Consider the following 13,720-nt stretch of genomic DNA (forward strand, 5'->3'; position numbering starts at 1 on the left):
TGACGAGCATTAACAAATATGGTGTGCCTAAAATAATAAAACAAATTCAGATCTTTATTAAGAACAACCATAAAATCCTTATTTTTGGACATCTCATATGTGTGGCTCTCATCAAGTTGTTCTATAGCACCTCTATTGGGTTGAGGTCTTGTTTTTAATGAAACCATTCTGTTGTGCGTTTTGGGTCATTGTCCTGTTGCATCACCCAACTTTTACAGAGTTTCAGCTGACATACAGACATTCTTACATTATCCTAAAGAACTTTTGTTACACTTGGGAATTTATCTTCCCCTCGATCACTGCAAGCTGGCCAGGCCCTGACGCAGCAAAGCAGGCCCAAATCACATTACATTATGATTGAGATGATAATTTCATGATGACATGCAGTGACATTTTTAAACCAGATGTAGTGCTGTGTGTTCTTTCCAAATTATTCAATCTTAGTTTCATCAGTCCACAAAACATTTAGCCAATACTGCTGTGGAGTGTCAATGTGCTCTTTGATAAACTTCAGGTGTGCAGCAATGTTCATTTTAGTAAGTTGCAGTTTCCTTCATGGTGTCTTGCCATAGACACCCTGCTTGTTCAATGATTTACGTCATATAGATACATATACACAGATGTTAGCCAGTTCCAATGGCTAACATCAACACCTGTCTTCATTTGTAGATTGTTTGCCAAACTGTAGACATAATTTTATAACCCTTTTCAGCTTCATGTAAATCATCAATTCTTGATGGCAGATCCTCTGAGAGCTTATTTTAGCGAGGCACGGCTCACATAAGCGTATTTTTCTTGTACAAAGCAAATTCAAAAAGTTTGACTGCTTTTTGTCAGTCAAAGTAGCTCTAGCCCACACCTACAAACAAATTTTCTTAAGAAGACTCCAGTTTGATTCTTTTGGACCTGTTCACATACTTTTTCCACTCGCACTATGAGGTTTTTATGGTTGTTCTCAATAAAGACATGAAAGATCAGGATTTCTTTTGTGTTATCATCTCAGGCACATTATATCTGTTAATACTCTTGACTTAGATGAAGATCAGATCACATTTTATGATAAATTAATGCAGAAAACCACCAAATTATTTTTTTTTAGCCACTTTACACACACTTACCTGTTCTGGTAACTGTAGTAGGTGCCTCCAGTAGGTATGGTGCAGAGCTGCTTGCCATAACAACAGAGGGTTTGAGGGGAGAACTCGTACTGTGGACACAAGTGAGCCGACAAAGATGGTCAAAACCTCTCAAGCTAAGAAAAAATAATTGCTGTTAAAACTTAAGCTCTTTTTTCTTTAACTTTAACCTGTTAAGTCTTTCCTTCCTAATTTACCATATGTTTCACTTCCTTGTAGACCTCCTGTCATCTCACCTTTCTCCCGCAGCAGTAGCCCAAGCCCTGCATGACAGGGTCAATTTCTGACTCGAAGACTTCGGCCAACTTGGAGCAGTACTTGTAGACACGAGATGTCTTGCGGTTGTAGAGCCAGGCATTGTTAAACATCAGCCAGACATCGTCAACATATTGCCAGGGCTCTTGGTATTGACCTGTGTCGAGCTTACGCTTTATTGTAGACAGATCTATAGGGTTCTTAACAATGTCAAAGTAGTCCTAGAGAGAGAATAACCGATAAAGAAAAGGTCTGAGTGTAAAAGGCCAATACAGTACTACTGAATCATATGCAAATACACAAGTGGAACATAGAGTAAATGTCCTTGAAGTGCATGTGTGCCACATACCGGGATACCCAGAAGCATGGGGTCTACTGGCTGTCTGAAGGGCAGTGACTCAGGATCCTGTCTGTAGAGAGACTCCAAAGTTGGCATAAGAGCCTGGCGCAACTCCTCAGGCTTAAAGACTGAAAAAAGAACAATATGGAAAACAAAATGCAGTTTTTATTTAAATGGTTCTTGCTCCTTGGAAGCAAATCTTCTATATTATTTTAATGACAGGCACACAGTCTGTTAATAATCTGTGTAGAAAGCCCAGACATTATTTGGACAATGTCAGTGTCAGACTAATAATACTAAAAAGTTTAACCGAAACTTAAAGTGATAATTGTTTCACTCCTGGCACAGTGTGGGTGTACAAACTGCTACTGAATCAACTGTTTCAGTCCAAAATCACTTTACACCAGTTTTATTCATTCCCTGTCTTCTCACTCACTTTTCCTCCGTGACTGAGACGGGGATGAGGAGGTTGTGTTGTTGGCTCCACCCTCCTCCTCTTCTTTGGGTTCTGTTTTAATTTCCGGCTTCTTCTCCTCTACCTCCATAGGCTCTGGCTTTTCCTCTGGCTCCTCCTTCTTCACCAATGTTGAGCCAGAGTCATCCTCAGTCTATAGACACATGGGCAAATGGTTCATTATACTAGAGTCAAACCCACTCCAAGTTGCTGATGGCATTCAGCACCCATACATTCATTAATTTAATGATCAGATTATCCTTTTCAGTTTCATTCAACATGCTTATCCCACTGCTGTAATGTTCACATGTGATACTGTTGTTTTCCCCAATCAACAAACATCCTGATTTATTCAACTGTTTGGTGTTGATGGCAGCCAAGAAGATCGTGGCTACATTTACTATATTTAAAATCAACGACACGAAAACTTGTGTTCTTTTTTTAAATGGCTTTAGAGCAAATATCTCCAAATAAATACAATCAATTGCAATTAACTATGTTGATGGGTCATACAAGATTAAGATATGAAAATTATTAGCTAGTCTCCAAGACAGTATGACAGTACTGATGTTCTTTAGGGAAGTTAAATCTGAATGTGCAGCTCCAACCAACCTCCATCTTGGGCTCAGTTTTGCCGCCAGCAGCTTCAAACTCCTGTTGGTCATGGTGCGACTCTGCTTTGACCTCCTGAGCAGGTAGATCTGCTCCAACATGCTGCGAGTGTAGGTCAGCACTGGTGGCTGAGGCTGGTGTGGGCACCCGGTTATCCAGACTAGCTCCTGGTTGGGAAAGCTGAAACACAGAAGATGAACGAAAGATGGAGGCAAAGAGGAAAAGACAAATATTAAGTAAGTTCAACAATTTCGTTTTATTGTTTTGCATGCAGGTCTGAAGCTATGACACAGATGAACACCTCCCATATTAATTTCACTGCTCCCTAAAGCAGAAATGTGTAAACGTTTCCACTGTGATGGATGCTACAAGCAGTGATAAAGATGCAGTTAAAAGACAGAAAGGTGAATGTAGGTACATGGCAGGTTGGTACATGGCAGTGAGAGGGATGGGATATTGCAGGCGAGGGGTGGTGGGTCAGAGTGGAGGGCATGCGGAGGGTCTCAGGCTCACCGGTGTGGTAGGGAGCTGAGGCAGGGGCTGCGTCTGTGCTGCTGCAGTGAGCTCCACCTGGGGTTGGGGCTGGGTGGGGCAGGGCGGGGTGGCACCCTGGACTGGGGCAGGGCCAGGGAGGGTGGGGGTGGAACTGCGGCTGGAGGGCTGGGGGTGCGGCAGGTTAGTGGCCCCCCCAGCCGTGGAGCCGGAGGAGGCAGCAGGCGGAGGCGTGGAGTGCAAGGGGGTTTGGGAGGAGGCTAGCTGGGGGCCCAGTGAGGGGCCAAGTGCATTCATGGGAAGGTTAGCACTCTGCTGCTGCTGGAGAGAAGGACACACACACACGAACACACGCACACAAGTAGACATGTAAACACAGAAGAAGCAGACACACATACAGTAATAAGGTCAAACAGACAAACACCACACACAATTTGGGGTTTAGAGAGCACTCTGTGATTCATATGAGAACAATGTAAGAGCAATTAGGGAACAGTATGATTGGTTAAAGTAGCCTGTGTTTATTCTTCCAGTAGCTAGCTGGAATTAGCACAACTTTGCAGCATCTCTAAAACTGACAGTCTTACCAAATACAAAACCAATTAGTTATCCATGGGAGTTTACTACAGCACCACATTCTTTGTCACTCTTTATATCTCACCTGAGTGACGGCAGCCTGTGCCTGTGGCTGGCCCATGCCAGGCCCCACGGGGACATTCAAGGCAGCCGGTGTAGTGACTGAAGCTGATCCTGGAGGGAACTGAGTCTGAGCCAAAAACTGTCCTTGGTTGGCTGTCTGGCCCACCATGTTGCCACCACCATGTCCGGCCATCATGCCTTGGGCCTGCGGCATCCTGGAAGGAGACATGCCCATCTACAAAGCGGGAAAAAAATGATGTAACTCCAAGCAGGGTGACAGAATTCATTCCACAGATCAAAAACCAATCACATTCCAGCTGCATAATAAGGCAGTTAGCATGTACCAGAAATATTTTCCATCTAAAATGTGGCTGTCTCTGACCATCACAGAGCATAGATGTATTTTTAACAGGACAATGTCTTGGATTGTCTTACAATTATTTTGGTCACAACTCTCAAATAACTAACTGGAATGGGTCTCACCAAAACTTTACCTGTCCTATCTCCCTCACTCTAAATATTATTGAATGTAATTCTCATTTAATAAGCTCACTCTCCTACAGTCTGTCAAACAGGATTACTCAGATTGACGTGATTGAATTTACTGTTAAAGCAAAAAAATGAGCTGCCACAATCCCCATGAAACTGCCTGCCTGACTGACAAATGGAATTATTTGGATAAAACTGGGTTAAAATTTAAATGTGTCTGTCACAGGGTTATTTTACTGAGGAATGAAATTCACAAATATGACCATGATACACTTTTTGTATTCAGCGCACTGCTGTTCTTTAACAAGACATGTAATAACAGAACAATATTTTGTAATGAAAGGTCAGTGTCTCTGTCTCACACCTGGCTTTCAAAGCTGCTTCTGCAAACAGCAGTTCTTTTGCTTTTTTGTTATTTGTCCACCTGGTGCAGTGACTCATGTTTCACTTTGGACCTGACCAGTTTAGTGCATTTTTAATAACCCTGAGGAAACTTGTGCAGACTACTACAGTGTGAAAGTACCAGCTACTGAGTGTTTGCTTATTACTTCTGTAGGTCACTCTGTGTGTATGTGTGCTCTTCTGCGTTCTGTCCTACTCACCGCTGGGACGGAGCTCATGTTCATTTGCTGTGGATGGTTCATGGGTGAAGCAGCTCGGGCTCCCATAGGGGCCTGGGACATCTGAGTATTGGGTAGAGCCATGTGGTTGAACTGGTTGATTCCTGGAAAGAAAAGTGGACCAATATTTTAAGTAAAAATAGGAAAGATCTAATGGACATTGGAAGTTCACAGATATGTGAAAGTACTTCCACAACAGAAATGCAGCATGTGGCATTTCATTACACATTCCTCTCTTCTCTTCTCTTCTCTTCTCTACTTGTTTGTGTTTTATTCAAAGCCAAATATACATACACTGCCCATCCAAAAAACAGTCACCACCTGGATTTAACTAAACAAATAGAAGAGCCTTACATTGGATAATTACTTCATGGATGATTATTTTTCAGCTGGAAACAAATTCGTTTAACTCTAACTGATGCAGTGAGTAGTTTCTCATTTTTTAAACAACTATTTTGAAAGACGCATCCTGTGGTCGAGGAAAATATGTTTCAGAAGGGTCAAATTATTGGAATGAATCAAGCAAAGGAAATATCTAAGGAGATTGTAAAACTGGGTAGGACGGGAAAGAAGGTCATGTGGTCTGATGAGGAGGTCCAACGAAATATTAGAATACGTGCCTTTTTTTGGATTGGCAGTGTATAATATGCTTTACTATATACATTTTCATAGTGAAAATACTTACCAGACTGTATGCAATCTGATTCTGAAATCATCTAAGGCATACCTTGTGAAACCTGCATGCGATTCATGATCTGATTTGGCATATTGGGCAGAGGAACAGGTCCATCTATAAATAAAGAAAACAATCTATTAAAAAACAAATACATAAATAGCACAACAACTTATTTCGAAAGCTTCCCCTGATGCAGCACTTTTCTATTTCAGCTATACTTAGTATAGTTGTTTGCCTATCATTGCTGAAAGAATTGTAATGGTAAATTTTAATGAAAGATTCCTAAAACATGATCACCGTTTCCGTATGGTTAGGGACAATTGAACTCTTTACTGATATGCAGCTCTCCTTACAGTCTTCACTATTAGTTCTGAAAATTTCCCTACTATATACAGTAGTTACTTTTGTGGTCTACGTCCTTTAATCTCAGTTCACACATTGCAAATGTCAGTGACACTGTGTCATAATTGAAATAATTTCACAAACCAATCTAATGTTATTATCAGGAGCTTTTACCATTTAATTTTTAGAGACTGTTTTATGTGACATATTACAGCACTTCTTGAGTACTGCAACTCCACTAACTTGGTAGTCAGTTATTCTTCCCTGTCTCACCTGCAAAATACAGCAGGTGAGACCTCCCTCTGGTACCAAAATGTGACAGCACATCTCTCCAGCACTCACCTCCATCTGCTGGTATTGGTCAAATACAGAATTGATTTTAAGTATTTGTTTTAAAGCTCTGCATGGTGTGGCACCACACTACATCACCAACCTATGACCCTTCAAATCTCCTTATTTGTCACTTTTCTGTTTCTTGTTCCCAGACAGAATAAAAAGGCATCTATTTTTTCCATGGATGACCTGAGACTGTGGAACAGCTTTCCCTTTTACTGTCAGATCTAAGATGTTCTTTATTGAGGATTTTATTTTACAATCCTGTTTCTGTCTGTTACATCTATTGTATTTCACTTTTGTCTGTTAAATATATTTTATTTTTGAATTCTCTGTAAACCACTGGGGTCAATTCCTCCACTCTATTTCAGAGCTGTTCTTTGCTCAAGCTTAGCTGGGGCACGTTTTAATAAAAAAAAAAGAAAAGAAATGCAATCGGAAATTCTGTTGTTCTTGTAAACATTCCCACTTACTCTGTGGCCTTGGGCCCAAAGCACTGGGTTGGGAAAGACCAGGCTGCTGGGTGCCCTGGGTGGCCATTGGTCCTTGGTTGATGATCTGCTTCTGTAGCCTTGAGCGCCTTTTCTCCTCCAGTTCCTTTTGGATCTTGTATATTTTCTCAGCCAGGAAATGATAGTATTCATCCTTAGAGAGAAAGATCTGAAGTCATTTTACAGCTCTGCAACAGGGCTATGTGTGGATGAGGCCCGTTTCTAAAAACCTACCCTGCTGTTGGCCGACTCGTACATGTCCCCTTCCACCTTCCTGGCGTAGGCCACCAGGTTCTCCATTCGTCTGTCCTTCAAAGCTGCCGGGTCTGGGGTCGGGAATATGGCTTGTACTCTGCCACAGAAAACAAAATTTACAGCAATGAAAATCTCTGCCTTTTTCTACTAGGGCTCTTTCAGTCAATAGATAAATCCAGTAGGGGGGGAGCACTTACAGTTTATGTACGAGGTGATTACGCAGGTCCTGAGTGACATGCTCATGCCAGGCTTTCCTGGTGCCTGTGGCAGAGACAGGTGCTGCTGTGGGTAGGTTGCCTATTGACCCCACAGCTGACCCATCTGACAGCAGCTGACTGGAGTTGAAAAACAATTAGATGTTATATATAGTTTTCATCTATGTTCTCAATGTAGTAAATGTATCAAATCAAAAAATACAAAATATATCATTAAAGGCAAACCAGCATTTCTTGGCAGTGACTGACTTGTTAGTGTTAAGTGTATTGGGAAGGGAGTCTGTGTGTAGGTTTGACTGTTCTGAAGAGGTCACACCCATCGTTGCACCTCCAAGAGCCATCTGGTTACCTGCAAACACAGACCACTGTAAGCAAACAGCACCGTCTTGATTCAGAATCAGGTTTCAGGCACTACCGCTTTAAATGGTCCTTATCCATGACTACACATAAAGTGTACTCTGGAGAGCTTGACTCCAGGTATTTCAGGTAAAAGCTTCATGCATTCAAGCTTCATCACTACTTCCAAAATTATTATTTTTATTATTATTATTATTTTTTTACAATTCTGACCCATTTGATTCCGTGTAGTTAGGTGTGCTGTGCATTAGAAGGCAATTGATACACGCAAAAACCTAATTTAAAAAGTGGGTACGTTGTGGAAAGTTGGTAACAGTGCTAAAAGTTTGATCTAGTAATAAAATCATACAGTCTGGCTTTACCAAGTGCATTGATGGGTCTCATCTGCTGCGAAAGCTGCTGTTGTTGCTGGGCCTGTGCGTTCTGAGCCCCTGCCGTCTGTCCTGGGCCGGTGGCCTGCTGGGCTTGGGCCTGCCCAGCAGCCTGACTGCTGTAGGGCAGCCCAAGTGCCGCATAGGCTCTCTGCATGGAGCTGGGATCTATGGGGGCTGAGGTATTGATGGTGGGAGCACTTGGCTGACCTACACCAACTGAGGACATGGGGTTCTGGAGGCCCGCATTGGGAGAGTTCAGCATAGCTGGATAGAGAGACGGAGAGGGGAGTCAGTCCAAAACAGTCACATAAATACATATACAGCTGCACTAGCATGGGTACATAGAGAATTCAAATGTTGATAATGTGTGCCAAGCTTAATACATCTAAAATCATCAATTTCTGTGAAAACTTAGCAAGCACACAGAATACTTAAAGGTAACATAAAATACACTTAAACTGAATACTCTGACCTATGCCAAGACAGAGACATAACATGGGAGCATGATACAGTGAGAGTTTTAATGTACAGCTAAATGCTTTCCAAAGTCGTGAACAGAATAAATGCATAAATCCCTTCAGGGGACAGAGTATTAGCATATTTTTTTTGCTGGGTTCAGCATTTGGTTAGGTGTAAAAAAAAAAAAAAAAACTAAACACTGTTTAGGCAAAGAGCAAAATCAGAAGAGGCAGAACAAAGAAATACTGCACTCTGTTTGCATTGGCAGGAGAGACGCAAGCGCTGGCATCATGTTTTTCAACATGCAAGCCAAACAGGGACAGACCAACACTGTAAAGCTCGAAGTGATGAAAAATGCTGAGCAGAGTGATGAGGTAAGAAAACACAAAACAGAAGGAACAAAAATGTGAGAGAAATTTTAACTAACTAATATAAATAAATCCAGTAGCTAATCTAAATAGTAGTAGTAGTAAAAGATTTTTACTTTTAGTAGTATCCATAAGTAGACCATATTAAAACAGACTGACAACAGGACAAAATGAAAAGCAAAAGGAAAAGAAAAACAGTTTCAGTATGAGGCAGATAGAGTGTCAAACTCAGCTTGGTACTGGTGAGAGTAGCAGTAAACAGCCAACAGCTCAGCGGGACTCCTCTAGCACACATTCTCTGTTTCCCCTCTCTCCCACTATCAAGCTCCTATCCCTTCTGTGTGTCAGATTACAAGCCCAGCGGGACCACACTCTTACTCACTGAGTGTTTTTAGTTATTGCGAAGGAGCACAGACCAGTTTAAACATTACAATATACACACATTTTACACAGATGCTGGGTGGTTTTTGGTAAGGACCAAGCAAGTCCAATTCATTCAAAAGCTGTCACATTGGACTTTGAGAGCTCAGCACATCAACATATCCTATTAACGACTGAGATCAAGAGGTTACAACAGCTTCTTCACTCCAGTCACTGGAGGCAGTTTAGCCTTGTGTTCAGGGTTTGTGGTTACATTAAGTGACAATGGTTAAACAACAGTGCGCCTGCTACTCATACTCACGCTGCTGGGTGCGCTTGTCACTGGCGTTCTTCAGTGGCAGGCAAACAGGACAATCGTGTCGTGTGCAATTTTTCCAGTGGGAGATGATCTGTCTGGACGATGCACAGTGAGGCACTGCAGAGACGAACAGAGAGTGGGGAAAGTCAGCAACAAGGTTTAAAAGTTTTGAAACCTTCATAAATTTGGCCACTTGGAATCACTTTATCTGTCTTTGACTGAGCACAGATGGTAAATCTTTACTTGGTAGTAGAAACTTTATGTTGAACAATTTAGACATGAATTCTTTTGTTTAAGGAGGACCCATAAAAAGTACAAACAGCACACATTGACAGGCGTTGGCAATTGTTACTAGGTTTCATTTTTTGATTAATTTTGCTGCCCAGCTTAGCACAGCATTTTTATAAAAATCATGTTAGTCATGAGTTCCCTAGGAACCTTAACCTTCCCAAAATCTGGGTATTGCAAATCAATACCATATTGAAATGAAATACAGAGCCTAGTGGTCCTTTGAAAAAAGACAACAAAGACAAAAAACAACAAACAAACAAACAAAAAAAAAACACTTCTCGCAGAGAAAGTCAGGCAGACAGTGAATGATACAATCATATTCTGAGAAAAGAAATCTGTCTGCCCCAAACTCAAAGATCTCACGGTCAGTTCATTGCATTTATTTCCACTCAGAAGAAACCCAGTGGGAAGAAAACCTCAATCATCTTTTCTGGTGCGTGACTGAAAAAACTAAGGCAATTCATTTCATCTGTGGCCAGGCTAATGTGCAAGCAGCTAATCTGACAAGAAATCACAGGCATGCTAAAATTAGCCTTTGCTATCTGCCAGGCCACTCCAAGTGTTACTCCATATATAATTACTAGATGGTATCAAGCTTCAAGGGTTATGCACAAATAAACACAATTAATTTTATTATCTTTGTAAGAACGCCAATACTACTGGCAAAGACTCCAACATAGCAGAGCTATCACGTTGGTGGCTTATTGTGATTAAGTATGCAGCAACAAACAAAGGAAAGGTTTCCAAGGTCCGAAGCCGAACCAAGCACTAGACACATGGCATATTCCAAAATTGTTCAGGGGAAACTGAAAGTCAACAAATATCTGATAAATCCAAAATACTACGGATGATGGGTTTTGGGGAACAAAATCTCGTGCAGGGAGCAGGGATACATCGGCTTCAGACTTAGCACACCTCAGCTTTTGAAAATGTTTGGCATGAAATTTAACTGAAGTATTCAGGTGCAAGAGCACAGCAATGTCACAGAGCCAAATTTAAATTAGAGCAGCTCGAGGGGAATTCTTCATCGCAGCAATGCTGGGGTTGAAACAGGAAGGAGCAGGGGGAATCGAGAGCAGCCAGAAAGATACAGGAAATCCAGAGGAAGATTCATGCGGTGTGAGGAGCGGTAGACCAAGCCACAAGGGCTAGCAGAAAAGCAGGTAGGAGTTGAGTGTGTTATAAATAAATGGAAATTCTTCAGTGCAGAGTCTGGGTCAGGCAGACACTTCGAAGGGAAACAGGTTCCCTACCAGTTTTTTACCCACCTCTGTATTTTCGTTCCTACTAACTTAAATTTACACATTCAGTTATCAACATTTAATCTTTACTGCCTACATGCAAAACCCACTGCAAACCAGACTGTCCCTTTATGTAAATACCTATCAAGGTTGATGCTACTTTCCCCAAACATTGTTGGTGTTTATAAATGTGGCATGTGTGGAATACATTTAGACAGTGAGTCGAAAAAAGTTACATAAAATTAGCCATGTCATAGCAAAGCTGTTTGGCTTTCAGCAAAAAACAAACATAAAAACATCTATTCGACATGTGCAAAATACCAGTTTGAATGTATTATAGTAGTTTCAAATGCTCCAACTCACCCTGGCAGGATTTGCCAGCCTGGCAGTGGGTCATGTGGTTGAGAACGTTTTTCATGGTGCGGCAATGAGGCAAGGCGCAGGCCCTCACTTCACCGTTGGCCTGCTCCCGCCGCTGGCACTTGTGCGCATGAAGCAGCAGGACCAGCTGCTGCTGGATCAGTTTGCGCTTCTCTGGGTCAGCTGTGGGGCCTGCTGAAGGCACTGCCACACCTCCACTGCTAGCCAGGGGGATCATTGCTGCCTGCTGCTGAGGCAAAAAAAAAAAAAAAAAGACACATGTCAACGTTGTAATGGGTTAAAATAATGTTGTCAATCTCTTTTCACTTGTAGTACTGTCAATACCACAACTGCAGAGAGACTAGTTCCTAACAGTTATTTAAGGTTAGATAATTTTCTATATTTTGTTTTTTAAAATCCATAAAACAATTGTGCATTTCTACACATCAAATATATGTCAGTAATAATATCACTTCTTCTAAAAATGAATATCACAGATTAATGTGACTAATGGACAAAACATAAAAATTGAAGCTAGAAGTGACATTATTTTATGAGAAATGGCGAAAAAAAATGTTTGTTATTAGAAAATATTAAATAATTGTACGTAATTAAATAAATAATCCACAATTCTCTAGCCAATTAATTTTTTCCCAATATGTCCTTACAAACATGCTACACATGGTAACCCCTCAAATAGGGTTGGGCCTAAACATCCAGATAATTTCAATCATTTCAATGTAACTGCACTTTTAAAATGTGAAAATACATAGGCTATATCTCAGCCTGCCATTGGGGATCAGTGACTTTTTGTGCCAAAAAGTAACTGTCCGCCAGAAACAAATAGCCACCTCCAGGACCGTTCACAGCATGTTTAAAAAACCCCCGGGTTCATCTGCGATGGTATTTTTTGTAAAATTTCAGAGGAACCCGACATCATGTAAAATACTTTAAAGCAGTCATTGATCGTAACTGTGTCGTTTGTTCTCAACAGTATAAACTTTACAAACACAAAGATACAATATTCTGTAGTCTTTGAACAGCCCGAGTCCTGGATTCATGACATACAGTTTAAATACATCACAGTTATGACAGAGGATTGCTTTAAAGCATTTTACAATCAGTTTCTGGCAAACAGTCACTTTTTGGCACAACGTGTCACTAACTCCAAATGAAAAAATGAACACGGAAAATAAGTGCTTGTTATCCATTTTTTCATTTTTGTTTTGAAAACAAATATTGAAAAAACACGTGTTTTTTCCATTTTAATTTAAAAACAAATGAACAAATGATACTCAGCTTTTCTTCGCAAACGACAGGAAGAGTAGAGGGTAAGCTTAAGCTTACAATCTGATTATGATTTGCTTGGTTTATTTTATTAGAAAGAATTTGTTTATTAAAATGTGTGTTGCTGTTATAACTATGCCAAATGCTTTGTTTTATTATTTATCACAGCTTGTTTTATTCCAAACCCCATCCTCAGACTAAAGCTCTGCATATTTGCAGAATAACAGAACCAAAGCTAAGGAGCCCAAACAGTGGTGGTTGAGACAGCCTAAGACTCAAGTACTATTATAGATTTTAGATTTTTAGTCATGAATCAGGGCACATCAATGAAAGCAAAAATCTTTTACGTTCTGGAACCACAAAATGAAAATTGCAAAAAAGGCAACACAGGATTAAAGGGTTGGATACAGATATGAAAATGATCAAGACATTTGTGTAATTAGTTATCCATCAGGTAAATATGAACAGTTACTATCTATCAAAATGCTGTGTTACCTGTATGTTAATGTGTTAAATTAATTGATTATGTGTAACAAACACTAACCATGTTTGGCACACTAGTGACAGCGGCTCCTTTGAGCTCATTCGGGAAGGGTGGCAGGCTGCTGGCGAGAGCAGTCTTATTCTGCAGCTGCTGCTGAGGGTTTAGCTGCTGGCCTGGCCCTGCAGCACCCTGACCGTACGGCTGAGCTCCAAACGGACCCCCATTGCTGCCCAGTCCCATCTGGAAAAAACACAAAAATAACAGAAGAGTTACTACAATGATGAAAAAGCTTTTATAATCACTGTCCCACCAGTCTTTAAGCCCTTTCAGACTTGGAATATGTAACTTGATATGATATGATATGTTGAAGTGACGGTTTTCAGTCATTCAGACAAAGTGAAAGTCACTTTTACATTTACGTTTCTCACAGGTCTATTCAGACATAAACATATCCACGACGGAGAGAGGTAC

At 40.9% G+C, this 13,720-nt stretch overlaps 1 protein-coding gene across 2 annotated transcripts in view; it reads right to left on the reverse strand.

The window, feature by feature from the left end:
• crebbpa (CREB binding protein a) overlaps nt 1-13,720 on the reverse strand; it is a 37,484-nt gene that overhangs the window by 10,023 nt on the left and 13,741 nt on the right. Inside the window, exons 3-19 of one of the 2 annotated variants that reach the window (XM_026358805.1) lie at nt 13,310-13,489; nt 11,482-11,725; nt 9,590-9,703; nt 8,069-8,344; nt 7,599-7,698; nt 7,332-7,469; nt 7,114-7,231; nt 6,862-7,033; nt 5,765-5,827; nt 5,020-5,141; nt 3,951-4,163; nt 3,311-3,610; nt 2,798-2,977; nt 2,168-2,339; nt 1,741-1,859; nt 1,373-1,612; nt 1,119-1,207 (exon numbers count right to left, since the gene is read on the reverse strand). In XM_026358805.1, coding sequence (XP_026214590.1) covers nt 1,119-1,207; nt 1,373-1,612; nt 1,741-1,859; nt 2,168-2,339; nt 2,798-2,977; nt 3,311-3,610; nt 3,951-4,163; nt 5,020-5,141; nt 5,765-5,827; nt 6,862-7,033; nt 7,114-7,231; nt 7,332-7,469; nt 7,599-7,698; nt 8,069-8,344; nt 9,590-9,703; nt 11,482-11,725; nt 13,310-13,489 — 2,840 coding nt within the window. Of the gene's footprint in view, nt 1-1,118; nt 1,208-1,372; nt 1,613-1,740; nt 1,860-2,167; nt 2,340-2,797; nt 2,978-3,310; nt 3,611-3,950; nt 4,164-5,019; nt 5,142-5,764; nt 5,828-6,861; nt 7,034-7,113; nt 7,232-7,331; nt 7,470-7,598; nt 7,699-8,068; nt 8,345-9,589; nt 9,704-11,481; nt 11,729-13,309; nt 13,490-13,720 lie in introns of both variants that reach the window. The other variant, XM_026358804.1, reaches the window with a different exon arrangement.

The sequence above is a fragment of the Anabas testudineus genome, chromosome 1, assembly GCF_900324465.2.
Source record: "Anabas testudineus chromosome 1, fAnaTes1.2, whole genome shotgun sequence".
Lineage (NCBI taxonomy): Eukaryota > Metazoa > Chordata > Actinopteri > Anabantiformes > Anabantidae > Anabas > Anabas testudineus.